This window comes from Sitodiplosis mosellana, unplaced genomic scaffold (assembly GCF_009176505.1).
Source record: "Sitodiplosis mosellana isolate CC-2019 unplaced genomic scaffold, AAFC_SMos_1.0 Smas_scaffold_6197, whole genome shotgun sequence".
Lineage (NCBI taxonomy): Eukaryota > Metazoa > Arthropoda > Insecta > Diptera > Cecidomyiidae > Sitodiplosis > Sitodiplosis mosellana.
This window is the reverse complement of record NW_022601438.1, coordinates 2,426,972-2,450,865: the sequence shown is the minus strand read 5'-3', so window position 1 is coordinate 2,450,865 and position 23,894 is coordinate 2,426,972. Positions and strand designations below refer to the sequence as shown.

General features: G+C 36.8%; 8 protein-coding genes across 9 annotated transcripts in view; 3 read left to right on the top strand and 5 right to left on the bottom strand.

The window, feature by feature from the left end:
* The first annotated feature begins 516 nt into the window (after window positions 1-516).
* LOC129577152 (60S ribosomal protein L31) lies at window positions 517-1,760 on the top strand. Its single transcript, XM_055463706.1, has 3 exons — window positions 517-655; window positions 1,088-1,346; window positions 1,446-1,760. The coding sequence occupies exons 2-3, from the start codon at window positions 1,123-1,125 to the stop codon at window positions 1,594-1,596; spliced, it is 375 nt and encodes a 124-aa protein (XP_055319681.1). The 5' UTR covers window positions 517-655; window positions 1,088-1,122; the 3' UTR covers window positions 1,597-1,760.
* Window positions 1,761-1,946: 186 nt separating this feature from the next.
* On the bottom strand, window positions 1,947-3,633 carry LOC129577091 (uroporphyrinogen decarboxylase-like). The gene is made up of 5 exons (XM_055463553.1): window positions 3,499-3,633; window positions 3,306-3,423; window positions 2,894-3,213; window positions 2,280-2,747; window positions 1,947-2,220 (listed from the first exon to the last, which is right to left on the bottom strand). The coding sequence occupies exons 1-5, from the start codon at window positions 3,550-3,552 to the stop codon at window positions 2,068-2,070; spliced, it is 1,113 nt and encodes a 370-aa protein (XP_055319528.1). The 5' UTR covers window positions 3,553-3,633; the 3' UTR covers window positions 1,947-2,067.
* LOC129577090 (uncharacterized) lies at window positions 3,571-5,919 on the bottom strand. The gene is made up of 6 exons (XM_055463552.1): window positions 5,710-5,919; window positions 5,352-5,599; window positions 5,111-5,260; window positions 4,985-5,040; window positions 4,483-4,896; window positions 3,571-4,226 (listed from the first exon to the last, which is right to left on the bottom strand). The coding sequence occupies exons 1-6, from the start codon at window positions 5,722-5,724 to the stop codon at window positions 3,751-3,753; spliced, it is 1,359 nt and encodes a 452-aa protein (XP_055319527.1). The 5' UTR covers window positions 5,725-5,919; the 3' UTR covers window positions 3,571-3,750.
* A 270-nt stretch (window positions 5,920-6,189) lies between these two features.
* Window positions 6,190-10,622, bottom strand: LOC129577084 (jouberin-like). The gene is made up of 8 exons (XM_055463545.1): window positions 9,701-10,622; window positions 8,956-9,160; window positions 8,752-8,858; window positions 8,512-8,671; window positions 8,142-8,406; window positions 7,752-8,078; window positions 7,283-7,584; window positions 6,190-7,192 (listed from the first exon to the last, which is right to left on the bottom strand). The coding sequence occupies exons 1-8, from the start codon at window positions 10,620-10,622 to the stop codon at window positions 6,190-6,192; spliced, it is 3,291 nt and encodes a 1,096-aa protein (XP_055319520.1).
* Window positions 10,623-10,775: 153 nt separating this feature from the next.
* Window positions 10,776-13,474, bottom strand: LOC129577341 (dynein axonemal assembly factor 10-like). The gene is made up of 5 exons (XM_055464161.1): window positions 13,320-13,474; window positions 12,201-12,883; window positions 11,884-12,079; window positions 11,309-11,757; window positions 10,776-11,197 (listed from the first exon to the last, which is right to left on the bottom strand). The coding sequence occupies exons 2-5, from the start codon at window positions 12,473-12,475 to the stop codon at window positions 11,017-11,019; spliced, it is 1,101 nt and encodes a 366-aa protein (XP_055320136.1). The 5' UTR covers window positions 12,476-12,883; window positions 13,320-13,474; the 3' UTR covers window positions 10,776-11,016.
* A 34-nt stretch (window positions 13,475-13,508) lies between these two features.
* LOC129577343 (acyl-protein thioesterase 1) lies at window positions 13,509-16,305 on the top strand. The gene is made up of 4 exons (XM_055464163.1): window positions 13,509-13,874; window positions 14,260-14,291; window positions 14,653-15,196; window positions 15,289-16,305. Exons 1-4 carry the CDS (start codon window positions 13,824-13,826, stop codon window positions 15,319-15,321), a joined length of 660 nt encoding a protein of 219 aa, XP_055320138.1. The 5' UTR covers window positions 13,509-13,823; the 3' UTR covers window positions 15,322-16,305.
* A 239-nt stretch (window positions 16,306-16,544) lies between these two features.
* LOC129577337 (ribonucleases P/MRP protein subunit POP1) lies at window positions 16,545-19,353 on the bottom strand. Its single transcript, XM_055464144.1, has 2 exons — window positions 17,477-19,353; window positions 16,545-17,403 (listed from the first exon to the last, which is right to left on the bottom strand). Exons 1-2 carry the CDS (start codon window positions 19,120-19,122, stop codon window positions 16,629-16,631), a joined length of 2,421 nt encoding a protein of 806 aa, XP_055320119.1. The 5' UTR covers window positions 19,123-19,353; the 3' UTR covers window positions 16,545-16,628.
* LOC129577338 (ATP-binding cassette subfamily G member 4) overlaps window positions 19,266-23,894 on the top strand; it is a 27,840-nt gene continuing 23,211 nt past the window's right edge. The window contains exon 1 of one of the 2 annotated variants that reach the window (XM_055464147.1): window positions 19,266-23,526. The gene's annotated coding sequence lies outside the window, so the exon portion shown is untranslated. The remainder of the gene's footprint in view (window positions 23,527-23,894) is intronic. The other variant, XM_055464146.1, reaches the window with a different exon arrangement.

Below are 23,894 nucleotides of genomic sequence, written 5' to 3'. Positions count from 1 at the left end.
ATTTTGCTATATGGAAGAATTCTTTGCTATTTCGAAGGCCACGAACTATGAACGACTTCAAAGAAATAAGCAAATGAAAGTGCTGCGTTTGCAATCGTGTACCTTGAAAATAGTGCCTTATACAACTACACTTGAACCGTGTCAATGAATCATTTTTATGCAATACTTTCTACGTATGCTATGCTAGTCAAAGTTAAGCGCTTTTTTGTATTTTTCTTTTGGCATTAAAAGTATTCTACGGAAGTACCATTCAGCTTCACAAGAAAATTTGCACGTGGTATTCTCAGCATGTTAAAATAGGATCAAAAGTGAATAAAATTGTAAGGAACGGTGGATGAAAAAGCATTTATGAAAAAATCATTGGAACTTATTAAAATTTCGATAAATCATTAGATTTATCCACAAAAAACGTTCAAAGAAATGAAAAGAAGGTTATTTGCGTTAAATTTGAATATCATTGGAAAAAATGCTACATGGCGGCGCCACTGAATCATGCAGAGACGTCAAACAGAGACAGCGAGATGATTTTACATGTGTGTGTGCTCTGTCGAAGTGACATTTCAACCGCATGTTGAACAAATTGTGAATGTGTAAGCAAATTCTGACATTTGGTACCGTCCATCTTTCTTTTTTTCCGAGTCGTCTGCACTGTGAGGTGTGCATTTCAATTTTTATAAAATTTAATCACAAATCATCTTGTAATTTTTTGGAAATTTTCCCGAAATTTTGAATGCAATCGATGCGCAATAATATGATAAATCGAATTAAATACATATTTCATCGATGTCAAGGTGATTTTTCGGTGAAATTCTGTGATTTTTCAAGCGATCGCAACGAAACATAATTTATCTAGTGTCAAAAGCTATAGTGTTTATTGTTGATTGATTTGCGGCCTCGAAGAAATAGAATATTCGATTCAACTATTTCATGTTTCAACGTTGTGTTCATGACGATTGCATTCAAAATTGTGGAATTTTTCGCCAACTTAAACTGAAACCCACGATAAAATTACTAATAATTTTGTTATTTCTTCTCTCATTGGTGTGTGTGTGTGTGTGTTGTTGTAAACGACGTGCTACTTACTTAGGTTAGTTCGACTAGTTCTATTGCCTACTTATAAAAATGGCCAAACCAAAGGTTGAGAAGAGAAACAAATCGGCAATCAACGAAGTTGTGACCCGTGAATGCACCATCCACTTGTCGAAACGCGTACACAACATTGGTTTCAAGAAACGTGCTCCACGCGCCATCAAAGAAATCCGCAAATTTGCCGAAAAAGAGATGCGCACCAAGGATGTCCGTATTGACACCCGTTTGAACAAGCACATTTGGTCAAAGGGTATCCGGTGAGTAGCATTTAAACCATCAACTTCTCATCTTCGCAAAAACATCAACTCGAATCGAATTTTGTGATCCATTGAATTTTCCATTTTGTGTCATTGCAGGAGCACACCATTCCGTGTACGTGTTCGTTTGGCCCGCCGACGAAACGACGATGAAGACTCAGCCAACAAATTGTACACATTGGTCACATACGTACCAGCTGAAACATTCAAAGGCTTGCAGACAGAAAATGTTGAATCAAACGACGAATAGATGTGAGGCGAGCGTGCATTTTTTGCTTGGATGATACAAACAAGAAAATTCAACACTTGAATTTTGTTTCTTTCGATTTTCAATTCCATCGAATTTTTTTATTTGTTCATTAACTGAAATGAAGTTTTAAATAAAATGAAACAAATGAACCAATCATAAAGGCATCACTGTGCATTTCAACCATAACCTAATCGTAAATCTTTTTCTCTGCCAAGTGTGTTGTTTGAATTGGAACAAAAACGTCTGTGGGTCTGTTCATGCTGTGAATGATGAACGAACACATTTCTTGATGCTACATTCCTATACAAGAGTCTCATAGAAGAAGTGAATAACGCACAAGAATGTAAAAGTGTTTAACTATTTGGTTGTGAAAAAACGGATTTATTCATTGCTCTACAACGATTTCCTTAAAAAATATAACAAAATGAACCGCCACCAATTTTTACTCCTCAAACAACGCATCATTACATTCTATAGCTCTTTGGATACAGTGTGCACTGTTTCAACTAGAACATTCATACTTTCTATTGGAGTTTGCGGTGTAATTCCATGTCCCAAGTTTGCGATATAACGTTTCTTCCCAAACTTCCGTACCATTTGATCTGTTAGGGCTCTTAGCTCAGCCTATAAATAGAAACACGTTGAATTCGAAACCAAATAGCCTCACCCAATGAGTTCATTACCTCTGGAAGATACATGTCAGCCGGATTTAAATTGCCCTGAAGCGTCACATTTGAACCGACTGCTTTTCTGGCTTCGAGTGGATCCACATTATAATCTAATCCAATGACTTCATATCCGCATTGCGCTTGTTCAGACAGAGAATGACCGCCTCCTTTAGCGTACAAGACCATTGGAACTGGTTCAATCGATTGTTCTTGCAAACGTTTTCGAAGTTGATCACGAATTTGGCGCACATAAGGCAATGATACTTCCGCAAATTGTTCCTTATTGATGTAGTCAGCGCTTGACTCGAACACTTGCAGCATTTGAGCACCGGCTTTCACTTGCATCTCAAAATAGTCGACAATAACATCGGTCAGCAGTGACAGTAGTTTATGACTTGCTTCATTGTGTTCGTTAAGCCAACTTTTGGCCATGGACATTGTTTGACTGCCACCACCTTCAATCATATATCCCATCAGCGTCCACTTTGAAAAAGAAAATTTAAATTAGTAAAGGAGAGTCTTGAATCAAATCAACAACATGGTCTCTTCAATCGCTTATTGGCAAAAAATATTCTAAATTTACCAAAAATTCACATCAAAATTAGATTTTGAAAGAAAATTCCATTTACCGGTGCACCCGTGAATCCGATCAATGGCACTTTTCCATCTAATTTGTGACGCATCATGGTGATTGCATCGCCAACGTACTTTAGTCGACTCACAGCTCCATCCGCAGTTAGTTTGCTTAGATCGTCCGGTGTAACAAGTGGTTCGGGAAAGAATGGTCCCGGTTTCATTTCCACTGTCATGCCCAACGCTTGTGGGATCACAAGAATGTCTGAAAAAATAATGGATGCATCGAGATCAAAGCGACGTATTGGCTGCATGGTCACTTCACAAGCCAGCTCTGGCGTTCGACAAATTGTGAAAAAGTCATGTAATTTACGTACTTCCTAAAAGGGCCATGGTGAAAACAAGATGTGATAATATAATTACAATGAACCAGTTTTGAACGATGAATTGAAGATGGAACAAAAACACCTGCCTGAAATTCAGGTAAGTAGCGACCAGCTTGTCTCATAACCCAAACTGGAATACGATCCACGTCTTCACCTCTTGCCGCTCTCAACAAATTATCATTTTTCAATGCTGGAAAATTCTATGGACACAAACATCAAAAATAGATAGAGAATCTTGAATTATTTCTTTTGTCGACAATCAAACCTAATCTTACCTCGGTTGTTTGTGCCATTGTAAAAAAACAGAAGTAATAAAACCAAAATGTCATAAAAAAACACTTAAAACATTCTAATGAAAAACATAAATTATTATTTTGCTTAATGATACAACCAGTAATGTATTAAACCTATCGCCTTTTTATTGAGGTTATGTCGATTCAAATGACATTTGGTATTTAGCGGAATTTTCGAATGAAATGAAAATGTAGATGGAATGAAATTGATTGAAAGTCATGTAATTTGATTAGTCACACGTATCGCCAAGAATCATCGTTGCTATCCGACGACATGAGAGTTTCAACAGATCCAGCTCTGTCATTTGCCGGTTTCGGTGTGGATTTCACGATGTATTCAATGTATTGTTGCACCTGTTCATCGGACAAATTGGCCGGATTTAGGCCACACGTTTGGAAAAACGATAGAACCGAATCGGCTACGGCATCGAAATCGATTGCCGCATCGTTTTCCTTGATTTCATTTGATGGTTCTTTGGCGGTTGTGATGGTTGCGGTGGAGGAATCTTCCTGCGATTTCATCGAAGATTCATCCTTTGCCCAACTGAGTGCTTCGTCAATTAAATTCTGGGGCAAAGGTAGACGGAATCTTGATGTTGCAACGTCATCACCACATTCAGATTCAGACCCATTGTCTGTTTTTGACCGATTTTTGGATCCAGATTCGAACTCGCATTCGCTGGCCTCGTCTTCGGTCGTTGCTGCAGAGTCTAATAAATAAATTTTATTGGCAAATCATTATAAAATTCAGTTTTTGATCAAAACATGGCTTAAACAATGAACATTTACAATTGATGAAAGTTTTAATTTGAAGAAACATGGTTATTATCTTGTTGATAATACGAAACATACTAATAAGACTAACATAATAGTTTATGGCAGTAGAAACGATTTCATTTTTTTCATTTTCATGCAAAGAAGCACGTACCGTTGAAAAAGTACAATTTAGCACGTATATTTGCTTACCAATTTCAATGACATTATCATTGTTCACAGTTGAAATCGATTCACCGTTTGTAATTGAAAAATTGTCAGCATGAATCTTATTATTGGATTTATCGTCATTGACCGAATCATTACCACCCAAATCGCGATCGACATAGGCACGGTCTTCACTCATACGAGCACCATTAGCAAGATTATCTTTGACCGAATCACTTTTGCCGTGATCTTTATTGATGTGATCACCATTAGCACAATGTTGAGCATTATCTGTCTGTGATGCCCCAGTCAGGTCCATTTCATCTAACGTCAACTTGTAGTTTGCGCCAATGGTGTTGATGACTTTTTGCATGGCTTCATTATAGTAAACCTGGATTCGTTGAACCCAATACATGGACCAATCTTTCGTAAAGTCGTATTCACGTGGATCAATATTTACTACATTTTACAAAATACATCGGTGTCACATGTTATTCAATGTTTCAACAGAACAGAAGAAGTGTGTAAAAAAGGTGAAAATATTTACTGGCCAAAATGTCGCTTAAGCGTCGTAGGTAATAGACTTGCCATTCCTTAGCATACCTATTTCGAAAGAAAAAAACACATTTACTTCAAAAATAAGCCCGATTCGAATTTTTCAATCAGTTTTTACATTGGATGCAGAGCTGGACTCAGTCGATACAATTCATATTCGTTTTTCAATTCGGCCATTGCCTCATTCAATTTCATTTGTGCCGCTTGTACTGCGGCGCTCGCTAACTTTTCTTTCACCTTCCCCGACAACTTGATGCTTGTCACCTTTCTAGTGAATTTGGAATAAGAAACAACAAATTAAACGCTGTAAAAATACTGGCAATAACAATGTTCTTCAAAACTAATCGTTCGATTCCTACTTTTCGATTGTGGATTTTTTCAATCTTACGGCAATTTCTTTTTCCATCTCCGTCTGATGGCCAAAACTTTTGTTATGGTCAAGAAGTTGTGGTTCGCCCAGCAATTTTATTTTACAAAAATTGCATCGATACAAATTGATTTGAGTGAAAAACATTCGTCCGCATTGTTCGTAAATTGTTCTGTGGTGTTCATGTGGGAATGGATACGGCGCTCGCAACAAATTCGCTACTGTTTTCTTTATGTCACACTGAAACATGTTCAAGAAAATACAGACAAAACGCAAATTATATAAATTGTCGTTTTTTTTATTATTAAATCCATGCAAAATTTGAAAAAAAAGAAGAAAAAAAATCTTACAGGTGGTTTTGACATTTTGTTGGATGACTGAGCATCGGGCAAAAAAATGACAAGAAAAATTATGCGAAAAACAAAATATTAATCCCTTTAGTTGGTCAGAAACAAACCGAAAAAGCATCTGCGTGTTACTCGCACTGAATAATGTATATAGTCCCAATACTGTCCGTATATAGAATGAGACAACCACTACTACCACCAACCGATCACCTACTTCTGAGAAGAGAAAAACAATGCCATAAAATGCAGTGAGCACAACAGAGACGAAACAACGTCTGTGTACGATCCGTTACATCGATTCAGTCATTTCGACTTTACTTTCGTTTGCATGTTCATTTTCTGTTCCTTTTTTTTCTTGTGTGTATGTGAGTGTAACACAACAACCATCGGGTGTTTTTTTTTTCTGGTGCGTTAACAATATTGCATAGTCAGTAAAATCATAAAAACATTGGAGTCAGCATTATAGAACGAGCATTTTCTTTATTATTTTGGAATTTCAAATGTTCGATTGCTTGGTTGGCTGTCATCCGATGGCATATTGACGTCATCTGGATTTAGTTTGGGAATTGGTTTTGCTTTTGCTTTTGTTTGTTTATTTATGTTGAATGTGTGTCGTGAGCTAGTGTTTGATTGTGTATCGCTGCTTTTTAACGACGGATTTGCAGCGCTCTGCATTTGAAATGACATCCGAGTTGACTTTGCAGAAGTGTCATTGAATTTGTCATCATTCAAAAATTCTATATGATCCTGTTCATCGTTTTGGCTTTGATTTTCTAACATTCTGTCATCATCTGGCCATTGCGCTTGTGCGGATTCGATGGGAAATTTTTGTAAAAACATTTGCATATCTTTGAGTTGTTTGGTATCAACGATATTTTTTGGACTTCGAATGGCCATAAAAAATAAATCGTCAATACGACTCAAAATGGAGTCTAATGCAATCTCATCGGTGTTGGTGATGTCTTGCGATCGATTGTTGTACCATTGCTGTAATGTATTCAGATCATGCTCCCAGCTGATTTCTTCCTTACTTCGAACCACACTTCCATGTCTTTTGCTTATCTCTTCGCTTGCATGGCACAATAAAAACAAACATGAATGCATTGTATCACCAAATATCGAACATGAAATCAAATCTTTGCTAGGATGATAGCACATCGATGTGACGGAATACTTTCTTGTTGTCAACGAAATTGGAATACGAAACTGACCAACGGCCTCCTCGTTCGATATGCGAATACATTTGATTTCATCTTCATGGGCATTTTTAGTGAAGATTAACGATCCACATGGCGATACAGTGAATGTGTGTCGAAGCTCTAGTGTAATGTGATAGTCATCGGCAAATCGGATTGTTTTTACAATAATCGCTGACGTTGTTTCGATTGCATAAATCAAGGGATCGTTGACACATTGAACATACAGACGATTGCTTTTTACATGCAATTCGACTCGAACCACACTCGTCGGAAAGATTTTTATTTTCCTATCAATTAAAAAAAAAATTACTTCATTCAGATTTCACTTCTAATTTTCGACTTTCAACGAATTTGAATGAAAAAAAAAAGATTAAAACCTGCGCATATGATACAATGGCCCAACATCTTTGCCCTTCGTACTCTTTGTACGGCTCCATTCAAGCAGAACACCATTCCAATCAGCGGTGTATAGTTTGGTTGATTTGCGCGATACTGCCACTGAAGTGATGTAATTATCGTGCTGTATCAACTCGTCACATAGCTCAATGTCTGCTTCGATGTTTGTGCTGATTTTCCAAATTCGTAAAACACAATCACGTCCACCTGTCACCACATATGCGTATTCGGGAGACTTACTCAACCATTTGGCCGCATAAACAAACGAAGGATGCGGTAGCACCTGAATGTTTTAGAAGAACAGTTTTATTTTGAAATCCATTAGCTCAAGTACAGTTATTTAATATAAATTTCAAGGCCTACGTTGCAATTTAAAACTTGAAAATAGGAACCTAGAGTCATTTTTTGCACAAACTCAATCACTTTCTCGGCAAATACCGAATTACTCACCCGAATTTTAAAACTATTTCCGGTAAGAAACCAAATGATGGCTGTTCGATCCGACGAAACGGAGATCAACGTATCTTCACTGAGCCAGTCGATATCGTAAACGATGCTGAAATGTCCCACCAGCACATGTGACACATGCAAGCTATTGACGTCCATAATAATGATTTCATGATTGCTTCTCATGTACGTCGTACGATGGAATGCCAATAATGAACCAGCAGGACTGAATTTCGATGTCATCGATCCGTATTGTGAGTGTGTACCGTGACAACGTGAATGACCCGAAATTTCATGCTTATATACCAATCGATTCGGACATTTGCATTGCTAAAACCATGAATGTTTATACATATCATTATCGAAATCAAATTCTAAATGAATTTATCTCACTTGTCCAGGCAAACGCATCTCAAGATTCAACATTTTCGTTTCGTTGCGATTCAATTTTTCGGGCAAATTTTGAGATCGTTGATCAAAATTGGAATCATCTGGTTTACACAATTGTTCACTGAGCTCTTCGCCATCCGAATCACATGTATAAATGTCTCCGGTCATTTCTTCTTCTAAAACACTCATTGGCCGTGTTAACGACACACTTCGCATTGATTCAGGCTTATAGGATGCCACTGTCACCGATAAACTTGCTGGATATTTACTGAGAAATTCATCAATTTATTAATATGAAGAAATTACTTATTTGAAGATTAGTATTCCAATCAAGTTCAAGATATTGATGGTGAAAATATTCAAGTTTCCTTACATCCGTTTTTGTGCCTTCCATTCATCCATTATACCGTGCTTAGATCGTTGTCGCTGATAATGATGTAATTGAAGTTCACTTCGGATATCGATATTTGAAAAGGATTTACCATTTCCTGGCCGAAGGAATGCCCAGCATATTGGATTCCAGCCATTCGATACTATATCAAAAAAGACATGAATTATTTTTGAACTAGCAGGTATATTGATTTTCCGAGAAGATTTCAGATTTTGTGATTACCTAAAATGTCCATAATTTCAAAGAATATTATGACATGATCTTTCTGAATGTGACGAATGTCTTCGTTTATTAACAGCAGTTCGTTATTCCAGTCGCACTCGATTTCGCTGAAATTGAGATGTAAATTGAAATTTAAAGATGAAACTTTCTTTCAAATTTTTTTTTCTTCAATTCATGCACAAATAACTAGTAATAGTTGATCACCTAGATTCCTTGAATTTGCATCTGTTGCTCAGAATCGGTTGAATGAATGTAACATTATTTGGTTCGTAGTTAGAAACGGCATTCCGAAGCGGATTACTTTTACTTAGCAATTCACCATCGTTTAAATTGTAAAACGACACTCGTACTCTTGGCTGTCTTATGTGTGGATCGAATCGTAGGGCTGAAGTTTCATGAATCCAAATGCCTGAAAAATATCCGGCTGATTATAATCGTACGCTATTTGTTCGAATTCAAGGTTTATTTAGGGATTCAAATAATTTTAAAAGGCAACAACCGCAAATAATTCTTCAAGGTATATAAGAATTTCTCCCTTATTCTACACTACAGATTTTGCAATGTCTCTTTTTCGCAATATTGTCAATGTATCCTAACATAAAATCATATTTAATGACCCGATTGGGCTTTCCCCTTAGACTCTGACTTTATGATCATAAAATAAGAACGAATAATAAAAACACGGATAAATCGACAATATCTCACAAAGAAAGAATATTAAATTAGTTAAGTAGGTATCATAATAACGATTGCAAGTACAGTTTTCATCGCTATAAATATTACGAGGAGAGTTCTTGTTTGCGACAATGCACTTCACAAAAACTTCCAACAACTGAAGACTTTTTGCTTTCAAACATAGAACAATAAAAGATTTGACTAAAATGTGACAAACAGCAATTTTATATGGTTATATTTTTATTCCTTCCAAAAGTGATATCCGTTTTATTACCTATGACTCTCTTGAAATCGTATGTTGCTTGTTCATCTTGTTCCTCTGCAGATACAATGTGTTCGGTTCTTTGCTCAGCACTTTGCGATGTACTTTTCATGCGCTTCGACTTCAACTTCTTTGTTGATTTCGATTTTTTATCTTTCTTTTTTGATTTAGTTTTATGTTTTGCAGCAGCATTTTCAGCCGTCGTTGTCGGGCGATTTTCATCATCAGAGCGTGGGTCATCGTCTGGAACGAACGCTTCATTATTTGTTCCACCATTTTCATCATTTGATGAATTTCTTAGATTTGCCGACGAATGATTCGATGAATGGTTGTGTTCGGAGTTATCTTCTTTTTCATGCTTCTCTTCATATGAGATGAATGATGTAGTTTCCTCATTTGCTTGACTGCTGCCAACAAATTGTCGTCCCAAGTGCTTTTTCGCCTCTTTGCTCATCAATAACAATTCGATCTTATTGCGTTTATCTCGAGCGGACGAGTTATTTTGGCGTATGTCTGAATCAGATTCACTGTCAGTATTGTCTGCAATACTCTGTTGTGGCACAACCGTTCGTTCGTTGATCATTTGAATCGTATCATCACTTCGAAGCGACTGTTTTCGCGTCAATTGATTCGAATTTTCCTTCAAGTCTTTGCCATTTCGTTTGTTCGCAATTGGTGGTAGACTAAATTTCCGAGCTGCCGGAACTGGTGGGTGTAATGGTTTCAATTCCGTACCAGTTTCATCGGATTTTTCCGCCAGAAAACTATTTGAAACCTTTTTATGATGTATATCAATGGTTGGATTATTCTCAACCCGATCAGAGTTAGACACTTGACGAGTTATTTTCAAATCCAATGGTGAAACATCAAGTGCCTGAATCTCTTCAACAGATCCTCCAGATTCAATTAGGTTCTCCGTCGATTTGTTATTCATTTTATTTTAATTTGTTTTTTTTTGTTCGAGAATTTCTATCGACCTATAGAAATGGAAACACAAACCTTATTATTCATCCACTTGACGTGAATTTGTTTTGGTTCAGTTGTTTACATGCTATCCGTTACCATGGAAATAAAATGCCATTACGTACTCATGTGTCTAAGTGTTTTATTTGTGTTTTATTTTCAAAAATGCATTTCCAAGCGTTTTACAATTTCTTTTGACTTCCATTTAACTTGACTTTCGAAATGATTTCATAAAATACGATTTTATTTACATCTACAATGATCGGAAAAAATATATTTCTTTGTTTCCATCAACAAGATTTAAAAGTTAAATCATTGCAACGAAGAAAAAAAAACATATAAACTGGGTATCATTAAAATGTTTTTCATTGGCCCGATGGCAAATTGACCGATGCAATGACTCGCAGTGTTTTATCGAATGAACTGCATATGGCTAGACCAGCACGATCCGGGCTCCAGTCGAAGCAATTCACCGGTTTGTTGCTAACAGACAGTTCGTAAATGATTTTCAGCCCATTTGATCCGGGTAGAGGGCGTTGTTTTGGGCTGGAATTACACAATTTCCAAGGAATAAAATTATTTCCATTCTTTTTTCGTTTCAATAATAATTTTGGTGGTGGTTTCATTGAGCCAAAATGATCGAATCACTTGTCTTACCTGTGCCACAATCGAAGATTTCCGCTACCACCACACGATGCGAAAATGTTTCGATTTTGAGGTAGATGACGAACACACCAAATGGTTGGCGTAATATTTTTGTGACTACTATCGCTATGATGATTTCGTTGGATGCTCAGCAGTTCATCGGCGTCCATTTTACTAACACACGATACGGTTGAGCTATCAGTGGAATTGCCATTAAAATTGAACACATTCAAACCACCGAATGTGGTGCTAGCTACTAGCTTCTGTAATGGTTCATATTTGTTGTTTGTTTCGAGGCCGCACACACCATTCCGTACATTTGACTCCCATCGAATCTGTAGCGTTCGCAAGTCAAACACCCGAATATCACCGTTCGAATATCCAGCGCAAACACAACGTTCATCCTTACTGTGCGAATCTCCAAATGCAACCGACCAGCAATCACGCGAACCACTTTTGTCCTGTTTCACAAAGGGAAGAAACAACGGATTAAATGGAGGAGCAAAAATTCGTGGAAATTAAAATCAACTAAATTTGGAGTTTAAAACTCGTACGAAATTTGAGCTAAAATTATGTTATTCACGTACATCTGTGGTGGATTCAATTTGCACGACAGCATCAGTGGATCGCGGATCCCATACTTTAACCAACCCATCTTGTCCACCAGTCACTATTTCGGATGCGCCCCCATTCTCTATACAACCGGCAGTGTCGATGGCATTGATGATTCCATTGTGAGCAGCATTCACATTATAAACTGATCCATCCAATCGATCCACGTTTCTGCAAAATGAAGTAGTTTCAATTAAAACCTGTATTTTTATCATATTGCTTTTTGTCAATATTTTTCTAGTTTCTAATGATTAGATTTTAGATTTTTTTTGCTTTCGTTGAATCAACTCACATAATATGCAGTGAACCGCCAAAATCAGCAATCGCCAAATATGCTTGTTTCGTTCGGGATAGACCAAAAGCCGCACATTTGAATGTGTTTTTCTTGTTTATCTCACGAATTACATCAATCTGATTGCCATTTAATTCGAACACTTTGATTAGACCCGTACCATTGGCTCGGCCGCCAATTGCGACGAATTTCGCAGTTTGTGGTATCCATTTGGTGTCGAAAACGGAGAAATTTTCAACACGCGTTAAATGCGTAAACATCAATGGTTGTTCCATTTCGGCGAAATAATTGTAAACATTAAATATTCAATAAAATGTCATGATTTGTGCGTAAGCCAAGCTATTTTTACTATTGAATGTTGTTTAATTCACTAAATCAATTCAAAATGAATAAGACGTAAAAGAGAATGTGATTCGGTTTTAGTAAACAGCGTGAAAAATGTCCAATTGTTTATATTTTCATCGGTCGTATACACGAGAGAGAGAGAGAGAGAGAGAAGTATCGGTGCATCAAAATCGTTGGCTCTGTCAATTCATTGGTTGTTGTTCTTCTGTTTTTCGTTGTGTATGTGCCTTGATTACATGGATGTGAACCATGTGTTGCGTGTTGATTGTCAAAGTTGAATATTTCATCTTATGCGAATAGAGGTCGCCATCAATCCGATTTACGTACAATATGATACGCTAATCCGAGGAAGATAGAAAAAAAAGAACATCAATGAACAGGGTTATGAATCACAGCAAAGAGTACAATTTTTGAAAGGGTTTCGATTCTGCATTAATTTCGAATATATGACTAATTTTACACCATGCCAACGGATTACGCAAACTGTAATCGTTTGACACACATCCTTTTACGCTGAATGAATTGCGCTAGTCAATGCTGCCATTTTTTTCTACATGTTCTTCGTCCTTCTTTAAAATGTATTTATTCACAACTTTGTCTACAATCCAAACAGTTAACGAATATTTATGGTAATGTGAATTTAGCGCCATTGTCAGCGCGAATCAAAGCGGTTTAGAGTTCAAAATAACATTTTCTGCTGAGCCTGTGTTGTTTTTCCATTTTATTCTATGTCCAATATATGTAAATTACCACATGGTCAATGTTAGGTATTACCTAATAGGTTACGCAAATTCCATTAAATATTCAACAGACAAAATGGGCAATTTGTGTTCTATATTTTTTGGATGGTTGTTTTTTATGATGATCTGCCTGATGTAGATGAGTGTTTGTATGTGTTTGTGTGGGTCTGTGTGTGTCTGTGTGAGTGTGACAGAGAAATTACACGAACACTACCACAAACAAACCGCGCGCTCCACTGTACCTACAGTGTGACATATGACGTGCACGAAAAAGTCGAGCTAAAGAAGAGAGAAGCAAAAAACCATCAAGTGTACGGTGAACGAAGAAAAAAAATTGTTGAGCAATAAAAACTGATTTAGTTCTTAACATTTGACAAAAGTATTTAATGTCAGTTCGGTTAGTCCGGTGGTCACTTGCGTCTTTTCAGTTGTTCAACAAAATTTTTTCCGAGTTCATTTAACAAACTCGGCCTTCATTCTGCCGTAAGTGTAGTTCAAAATTGGAAATTGTGTGCGAAAACAAACAAGAAATACTGAAATGGCTGTTAGTCCAGTAATTCTTCAGGCAACATCAAAACATACAGCATCGGTAAGTATGAATGGAAATTGATCACCGCTTGGTCCATGCTTCCCACACACAAACATTTCGAACAGACAAAAAAACATTCGCTGAAGCCCTTGTCTGAAAATGGTTGTTTTGCGAATTGCAGAGAAAAAAATGGTTTCCCAAACCACCGATGTTTCAATTCAAGGCTTATCAAGGATTACAATTTTTTTTTTTTCACATGTTAAATTTTCGAAACTACATAACCCATTCGATCATAGTTTTCTATGACGAAAAATCAATAAAAATTTTAATAAAAATGGAATTGAAGCGATCTGAGAGACTTTTTTTAAAATTTATTTTCATTAAAAATCTCATTTCGTGATTAATAATCGCCGTTTGATTTTCTTCTTCTCTTATTTCATTTCAGATTATCTTCTTGCATGGGCTCGGTGATACGGGGTAAGTAGAGAAGCAAAAGCAGTTTGCCGCGCTCTTAATAGTTATATATACACATTTGACATACAGCTGTTGACTCAAATAGACATTTCCAGTATGCATAACAATAAGTTCAAGGTTAATGAAATCGCAACGCAATATGGACGTTTTACATTTTCAACATCAAAAGCAAAAAAAACAATTACTTTGTAGAATTTTGCGTTAAATATAATTAAAGGCATTCGTTTATTTTATTGGCATGTCAAAAATGCTCAGGAGACAAGTTCATGTAAAAAATCGACATGTTCGATTCATTAAATGAAAAAAAGTAAACAACATTTTTTGATTATTCGTTTTTCTCTATTTTTTTCCATTTTTTGCATAGTCATGGCTGGGCACAAGCAATGGCCCAAATTCGGCCAGCATACATGAAGGTCATTTGTCCAACAGCACCAACGATGCCGGTTACACTGAACGCTGGTTTTGAAATGCCATCATGGTTTGATTTAAAAACACTTGACATGTATGGACCCGAAGATGAGGTTGGCATCAAAAAGGCGACCACAAACATTCAAACAATGATTCAATCGGAAATTTCAGCAGGCATACCACCCAATCGAATCATTATTGGTGGATTTTCACAAGGAGGTGCACTAGCATTACATACAGGCCTAACATCAACACAAGCTCTTGGAGGCATTGTTGCCTTATCCTGTTGGCTCCCATTACACAAGAGTTTTCCAGATGCACGAAAAACCGCCGATACGGTGCCGATCTTCCAATGTCACGGCGAAGTCGATCCCGTTGTACCATACAAATTTGGCCAATTGTCACACTATAGCTTGAAAACATTTATGAAAAATGCTCAATTTTCATCATATCCAGGATTGTCACATTCATCGTCACAGCAGGAAATGGACGATATTAAGGTGAGTGAAATATAAGAATCTTACATTGTAACACACGATGAAACTAAGATATGGGAAAAAAAATCAACATGCTTTGCCATTTCAATTCGCAGGATTTTATCGAGAAACACGTTCCACCACAGTAGAATGTGTAAGTGAAATGCTGCCAAATACTACGATTGGATTATTACAATTACTATTATTTTACCTGATTTGTAGTCATTTTGATCAACAACACAAGGCAATTTGTTCAAAAGTTACTCAGTTCATGGTCTTTTCAGCACATTTTCCAAATAAATTTCAACACAAAAACAGATAAAAAAAAAATAAAATAAAAAAAAACACACACAACTATTTTTGGGGTTGCGGCGATTTTGATTTTTAAAAATCAATCTATTATTGAAATGAATATGCATTTTGCCATCAGCCAAATAAAATACTTTCGGCCAAATATTTTTCATGAAGAAACAATGCCCAGTAAATGTTTCATGTAGAAAGAGAAAAAATTAACAAACAAAAAATCAAGTTGAAAAGATGTTGAATTGGAAAACATTCTAGGCAGTGGCTTTAGATCAATTTCATTGAGACAATATTATATATCAAAGAAAGTAGTTTATTGTGCAACAAACCAAGAAATTAATGTCAACTTCACCGTTTAAATCACAACTCTTATTCCCACTGCAATGCATTCAAATCTCCATAGGATTTATTTATTTATGGAACACAAATGGAACCATGTACAAATCTGACAGGTGTCGACTGAACTAATGTGCTCCGCATGCTTGAATGTCATTTGATGTGCAGGTTACATACCACCGCGTGTGTAAATGTGTCGCAATACAAATTATTTATTACCATTATTTAGTTCCATCGACATCCTGCCACATTAGCGTGTCTTCAAATTAGTCGTATATAACTCAACAAAAAAACACCTAACACTGCACATGAAAACTAATCACTGGAATTTTTTTTTTCAATATTAGGACAAAAAAAAAATTACAAAAGAAAAAGAATTATTTTGCTGTAAAAAAAACCATGAATTCAGATTAGCTGGTTTTCCTCTCTGTAAATTTACCATTGTCAATGAATAAGAAAATAATAAATTAAAAAAAAAAAGTAAAAAAAAACAATATTAAAAATTGGATGTAGAAATCATACTTCAAACTGGGCCCGACTAAGGTTGTAAGCGGAAACGAAATTCAATAAAAAAAAAAACTGGACTGGATTTCAATTGGATCTAAATTTCCAACAAATTCATTTGAATTTATAAATAGAGAAAAAAAAAACAAATTTCATTACAAACTATTAATGAATTAAAAATTAGATTCAAATAAAAAGAAAAAAATGGAAGAAAAGAAAAGACTCGGTATGAATCAAGCACGTGTTTCATATTCTCACTTAGTAAAAAAAAATTATTGTCGTTTTACATTTTTTTTTAACAAAGTCAACAGTATCAATGACAACGACAGGCAAGTGTGGCCAAACGGTAATTTAAGCTATTTGAGTCTCGAACCAGTACTTGGTTGCCAGTTGATTTCGATAATTTTCGAATGCCATTCACCGTTACGTATCCGATACCGGCCACTTTTGCCTCGTGGAACATGAATTGGCATTGCGTCAAATAGCCGAACACCTCCCGTGAACATTGCTGGCGAATGGTTTTAGGTGCCGAGGGTAGCCAAAGTTCGCACATTCGGTCGTACTGTGAATTGATTAGATTGGCCGTGCGTGGTGGGGCAATAATCACTTTTTGTTCCGAGTATTCCTGGTTTTTGCGCTTCACACGAATCCGTTGACGTCGCAATCGTTTCAATGTCGTCAAATGGTGGAATCGCAACAGTTTCCGTTTGGTTTCATTCTGGTCAATTGCCAGAGGTTCAGTCAGCACTGGCTTGTTTATAAATTGCTTTCGATTTGTGCGATTGTGTCGAAGGTCTTGTTTTTTGGGCAAACAAATTATCGAGAATTTGTTGGCGTTACCACGATCGTTCATCGCTAGCGAAACTGGAATCAAGCAATTTTCATCGATATTTGTTAGTGTTTTACTTCGCCCACCTAAAAATTGCTCAATTTCCCGTAATTTATTTTTATCGCGTAGTACGTAGAATTTTGAATTCGTTGAATACGTGCACCATTCTTGTATGAGTTGTGGCCATGGACATTTAAATGGACTAGCTATCGAGTGTTTTAGGTAATTTTGACGTTTATTCGGTGGACGACGGAAATATCTGTAAGTCGAACAACATGGAATTGTTATTAAAATTGTCAGTCAACATCCATCACTTGTACAGGTATACTCACTTTTTACGGAGCTCGTTCTCCGTCAAATTTGAATTGATCACAGCAGTTTCGGTGTCGGGTAAGAATTCATCTTCCAATGCTTCTCTTGAGATTGTTTCTGTTTCGCGTAGAGCACCCGGCTTTGCTCCCCACATTATAAGGCACATCCATGTGGAAATGCCATAACCAGGTGGAATTATCACATCATAACCACCACCATAGCCGAGACGCTTTGGATTCTTTGAACCAGGTCGTTGTATCAAAAGCACTGGCACCGCTTGCAATTTATTTTCGAATGCACAACGTTCGCCCGGCACTAGAATGTTCTTATTACGTTGAACACAGATCTCGTGCGTTGATACTTTTTCATTTTGAATACGTTCACGCTGATTCAAATCCCAAATTACACTGTCTCCGTTGAAGTCGGGTATGGTGCAACAAGCCTCTTCATCCACACTTTGAACCAACGACTCGATCGATGGCACGGCTTTTGTTCGTTTCTTCGGTCGATTTATGCGTGGATCCTCGATGTTCAGAGCAAGAATCATTCCCGGTGGCAATTCGGCCGTCGACTTGATATGTTCCAATTTATTCCAGTGATTCGAATGTGTTTCGTGTACAAAAGAATTTTGTTCGTTCCCCAAGTAGTCACTGAACCAAGAGTGTTCGTCCGACGCTGGTGCTACTTTGGGTTTGAATGCTGCCGTTAAAATGGCATGCGATAAAGGCCCTGTCAATCGAAATCGATTCAAATGATTTTTCATTTCGTGCAATTCAACAGTCGTTGCTACGTTTTGGTGTTTCTTTGACTTTGAGCTTACGTCATCTTGCACTTCTAAATCGAATAATTTACAAAGTTCATCGACTAACTGTTGATACACTGATGGATGTGCAAACAGCCACAGCGTTTGTTGTGTGTCATTTTCACTTGGTCGTTTCCATATGAATTGAAACCGTCCCAGTGCACCATACGGATACGAATCGATGGAAAACAATTCAATGCTTCCTTCGCGCTGGCCACCAATATACGCTTTGGCACAAATGCCCAATTCCATCGAAGTACCGCGACCGCGCATTCGTTCAAAGCCATTTCTTAAGATGTCCAATGGGCCACGAATTTCAATGTTACCAACATGAGAAATGTCTTGAATCAGACAATGCTTAATTGTCGCACGATATGACGAACGGAATGTTTTGTCACAAGATGATTCGGCGAGTTTGTAGCCCCATTTGGTAGTCATGTGAAATCGTTTTGCATGCCAAATGTGCGTTTCCAGCCAAATATTCGATCGCTTCCGCTTTTGATATTCCAACAGTAAATTTGCCGGCTTTCGGCGATACTTCCGTGACGGTCGCTTTGTTTTAGCCGGTGCACCACTTTTACTCATCTGAGCCCGATGTGCCAATCGATACTTGCGTGGCAAACGGTTTGGATTGTGTGACATTGCCCGTCGACGCATATGTTTGGGCAGTTTTTGAAATACCAATTTTGTACTGCTCGGATTGGCAATGGCCGATGTCAAGGCTTTGATCTCTTCCATCCGTCGGTGACAATGTTGAAATGTTGTGATTTCATTATCCAACCGGCAATTGCCTCCGATCGCCGCATCATACTCGAATTTCTCGGTGATACGCGGCAAATTGCTTCCGCCTGATTTGCCGTCCATTATCGAAATTCACACTATTTTGCTATTTAAAAGAACACTGAAGAGTCATTTACTATCAAAACAATAAAAAAAAATGATGTGTTCAACTGAAAAGTTAGTAAATAAAATAAAATGTGTTCAAAAATGTTAGGTTAGATTTTGACAGCAAACAAGACAGCAACACGTTGACTTTTGTCACATATACACATTCACAGGCACTAGACCAGCTGAGTGAAAAGCTAAACCGCATTTGTAGTGCTTATCCGAAAATCACTCAAACCTTATAACGTTCAAATTCAAAACAAAAGTTCACCAAAGCTTTAATTGATGAAGTGATCAGTAAATTTCTGCTTCCTGATTCATTTGCAAAGAAGCGATATTGTTTTCGTAAGTAATTGATAAGCACATTACGTTGGACTGTGCTACTGTTTACAAATTAGAAAGTAGCCGTGATTTTTTCTGTGATCTCGAGACATTCAAGGGTTATTTCAGAACTACTCAATCGATAACATTAAAATAATAGCTTCACGATTTATTTTAAGAGAAAAAAGACTTTGCTTATCAAATGATTTCCGTTCGAACGGATGCGCGTATACCGAGAACAACGCCGGAAGATTGTTTAATCATTGGATCAACAGAAATTAGGGAAATTAGAAAGAATAAAAATAAATGGTTACAATTTCGTACGCCCAAACTCATTATCGTTGAGTCATTCAATAAACAAAGAGACGAGGTGGTAAACACAACCAAAATTACATTCATTTTCCTCGTTCAACAGCAAGCAGAGTCTCATTCTGACTGTCTGATTTTTAACAGAGAATTAAACTGAAGGAAGTGGACCGAATGATGTATGCCATTCAGGAGATTTATTGCTGAACATGTCACGTTGATTTGCGAACTTTGAGCGATTGTTAACAATTTTAATATGTGCTTAATTTTACTATGTGATCGACATACAAACTCGACTTTTTACCACTTGCGACTGATTCACACAAAGTATCCACTAGCCTCGACGTTTGTTGTTTTAATTCTGCCGTTACGACTGCCGATTTCGTTGTTATTGTTGTTGTCAACCGTTTTTTTTTCTCTTCTCACATGTGATGCGTATTGTTTTTCACTCAGTTTGTCTGCGTTTCGTAAACAAAGGCAAACATTTGATTTACGTATGGTAACAAAATTGTGTGAAAATGGAATCGACATTGTTTACATCGAACATTCGAAAAACAGGATTCAGTGACAAGAACATGAGGCTGAAATGTGAATATTCCGAGAATGTTCTGAATTCAATGCGATGTTAGCGCACTAAAATATTTAATTTTTTTCCTCTTCACATCATATATATCAGAACAATAGATTCCGTTGTATAAGCGCTAAATGAGACGATTCTTCATTTCATTGTTTTCGAACTGAAAGCGAAAGCCAGAAAGAGATTGCGATCTTTTTTTTTCAGTTATGTTTGCAACATCCAAAAAAGGAATGTTATTGCATTCAACATGTCAACATGTTTTCCGTGCATAAATGTTTTTGCGCTCTTTTTCCGTGCGCACATTTTAGCATTGCTTTTTTATTCTGAATCGAATATTTCCAGGGACTTTTTCATGGAGACAACATTAAATTTTCCGCAACAGATCAGGAAGACGAGTGCGATGAATCGGCGACGACGTATCGCGAAAAAAAGGCAAATCGCGCTTGAATACGATCGAACAAACTTCATAGCATATTATGTGTGTTGAGATGAGGCAAATTTTTTACTTTTCTCAGTATCGTTTATCGCACGCTTTAATAACAGAAACTTGTTTGAGCATAATTGCAATTGAAGCGCACACGCGAGAGTGTCAACAATAAACAGCAACGGCGACAGCAGTAACGACGACCAATACGGCGACGATGGCGGTACATATAATCCACTAACACAATGCGACATATGAGCATGACTGATGCCATATTTGTATGAAGATTATCGTTGTGAATTTGGCTGCGAATTTCACTTAAAATAAGACTCCAGTACATTCGATTATGCGTAATCATGCTATGTGCGTTGCGATCAAAATCATCCGAAATCGAAATAGAATTGAATCATTTGAATGAATAAAAAAACATTATATGCCTTTGAGATGAATTTTGCGTTGCACGGAATATGTATGTGTCAACATTTTCGGTTAAATTATAACTGGGTTTCATTGTCATCGTGACAAAGTTGCAAACAAATGTGTTGAATGGTCAATGTTTTTATTTGCAATATGAGTATAAGTATATCCAACATCAACAAAGTCTAAGCGTCACACGTGTCATATTTCAAGAGCTTGCTTCGTTTACTATAAGTTGATGAATTGCACATATGCACATACGATGACTTTGTTCACAATACTCAGATAAAATGGGCCGAGTTTGCATAAAACTTGAAAATCTTTTCGCAGTTGTTCGCAAAGAAGAATCAAGTGTATTGTGACGAATCAGGTAAATTGATTTGAAATCTTGTTTATAGAAAAGAGCTCGTATTAGCTACGAGCAAAACGAAAAAAAAGAGAAGCAAATGAAGTGAGTTGAAAGAATGAAGTCGAACCAAGATGTACATTGTCTGCCTGCAGAGATGGAAATCCGTAGATCGTTCATTCCACCGTAGACGTTACACACGCACCTATGATCGCGACCAAAGCATCAAATTGCAATGGTTGTAATGTATTTACGTGCTTAGCAATCGCTTCAAAGAATGGCAACAATACCAAGCAATTTGATGTGAACAAATAGCAATTTCCGAACACGAAAATACGACGACGACGACGACGACGACGATGGCAAAGAAAAACATCGTCAGCCAACAGTTGAACGCAACACACACTGCATAATACGAAAAATAGCAAAACAGAGATTTTTTTTTTAAATGTGTTGAACGCTTAATCGAAGCCAGTTCACTTTCGACTGTTTATCGAGCTACTATATACGACGCTGCTATACGTTAGCGTTCATTCGCATACCATACACTGAAGAGATACAACACACTTCCAACCGCCAGTTTAAAGCGACGACACAACGCACACAATTTTTCAATTAAATTCCGTTTAGATCAATCTTTTAGCGGATTATTCAAACGATTTGCTGCTCTTTTAATTGTTTTGAATTTGCATTTTTTGTCGTCTGTTTGTTGTTTTTTTATCGGTTCGGTTTTGTTCAACGCGCGTGTGCACTCAAATCCGAATCAAAATCTCACCGGAAAGCTTATATCATATCGTCACTTTACTTAAATTACATTTGCAAACTCTCTCTCTCATCTATTGAGGATAATTTTCACTGAATTAACAGCTAACTGAAAACGAGAACACACATGTAGAAAAAACGAAACGAAAAGAGGAATAAACGAAAGAATCTCACGTTGAAACGAATATCGAGAGGTGTTTTGTGATAAAGTTAAATTCGCATTTCGCATTCCGGTTTGAATAAAATAATTTTTTTTATTCGCAAAAAGAAAGTTACAAAGTGTAAAAAATTGTTATAATAGAGTGAGAAAAAAACACTGAAAACATCATCATTTCCATCAGATATAGTGAACAGGTAAGAGATGTGACATTTTGATCGGGTTAAATATGACAACAAAACGTCATTTTTTATTTTGTTTTCTTCTTTGGTAAAAAATCTAAAGTGAGATTAGTTGTGCAAAAAACACCACAGATAGAGCAGGCGCGAAGTTCACTCATTCGATATGAGAGAGTGTGTGTTTTGAACATCAAACAACAATATATATATATATTCGTAACGCCAAATACTATCTAATTAGGTTACATAAAAACACTATTTAATTGATTTGTGCGTCTGCGTAAATAATGTATATATCATATCAAATATAGTGTGTACGGTGTGCGTCGATCGATCATACAATTTATATTATTTCGTTATGGTTTTTTCTTCTTCTCTTCTTCTCTTCTCACTTATCGCGGTTTATTCAACACACAAACTCGCACAGAGAAAGAGAGAGAGAGAGAGAGAGAGAAAGAGAGAGAGAAAGAGAGAGAGAGAGAGAGAGAGAGAGAGAGAGAGAGAGAGAGAGAAAGATCAGTCAATGGTGTTTTTGCTCAAAATGAGAAGCATACACATCCAAACCGATGTGGAATCTTTTTACGTCCACTTAATAAAAAAAATTGAACCAATCAAACGTAATTGTGTAAAGTCCGTGATAACACTAAAAAGCGACCATATCATTACGGGTTGTTCTTTGAACGGACAAATCGGGCATTGCGTTTATATAAAAAAAAAGTACGCAAAGAAAAGAAATAGTTGTGGTGAAACAGTGAAAGACGCCTCGCAATTGTTCGATCGCGTACACACACGCAAAAATCATTTGCAATTGAAATTTTCATGGACTTGGACTGAATTATCACAGAATATTTTGTGTTTTTTTCTGCTTCTTCTTTTGCCGCTGATTCCAAATATGTGAGTATTGTTAACCAAATACCATTTCATATGTGCAACACTTTTGGCTTCATTTGCACAAAAGCCAACCTAGGCCTAGGCTCATATTCGAAAATTGCGAAAAACGATCTTACTTTCATTTGCAAAGCCATAAAATTGACGACTTTTTCGGCATTGAAGAAAAAACTACCGTAAAATTGTAGTTTTTCATCCAGAACCGATATTTTACAAAGAATATTCATCATGATTCATCAAGTCCTATCTCAACATGTATGTCAGTTGTAGTGCGCTAAACCATGTCATGTGTCTTGTTCATTGAAGTTGAATTTTGTCGTCAGCAACATTTTTTTCACCATTCAAAAAGAAAGCTATATGTTAATTGAGCAACA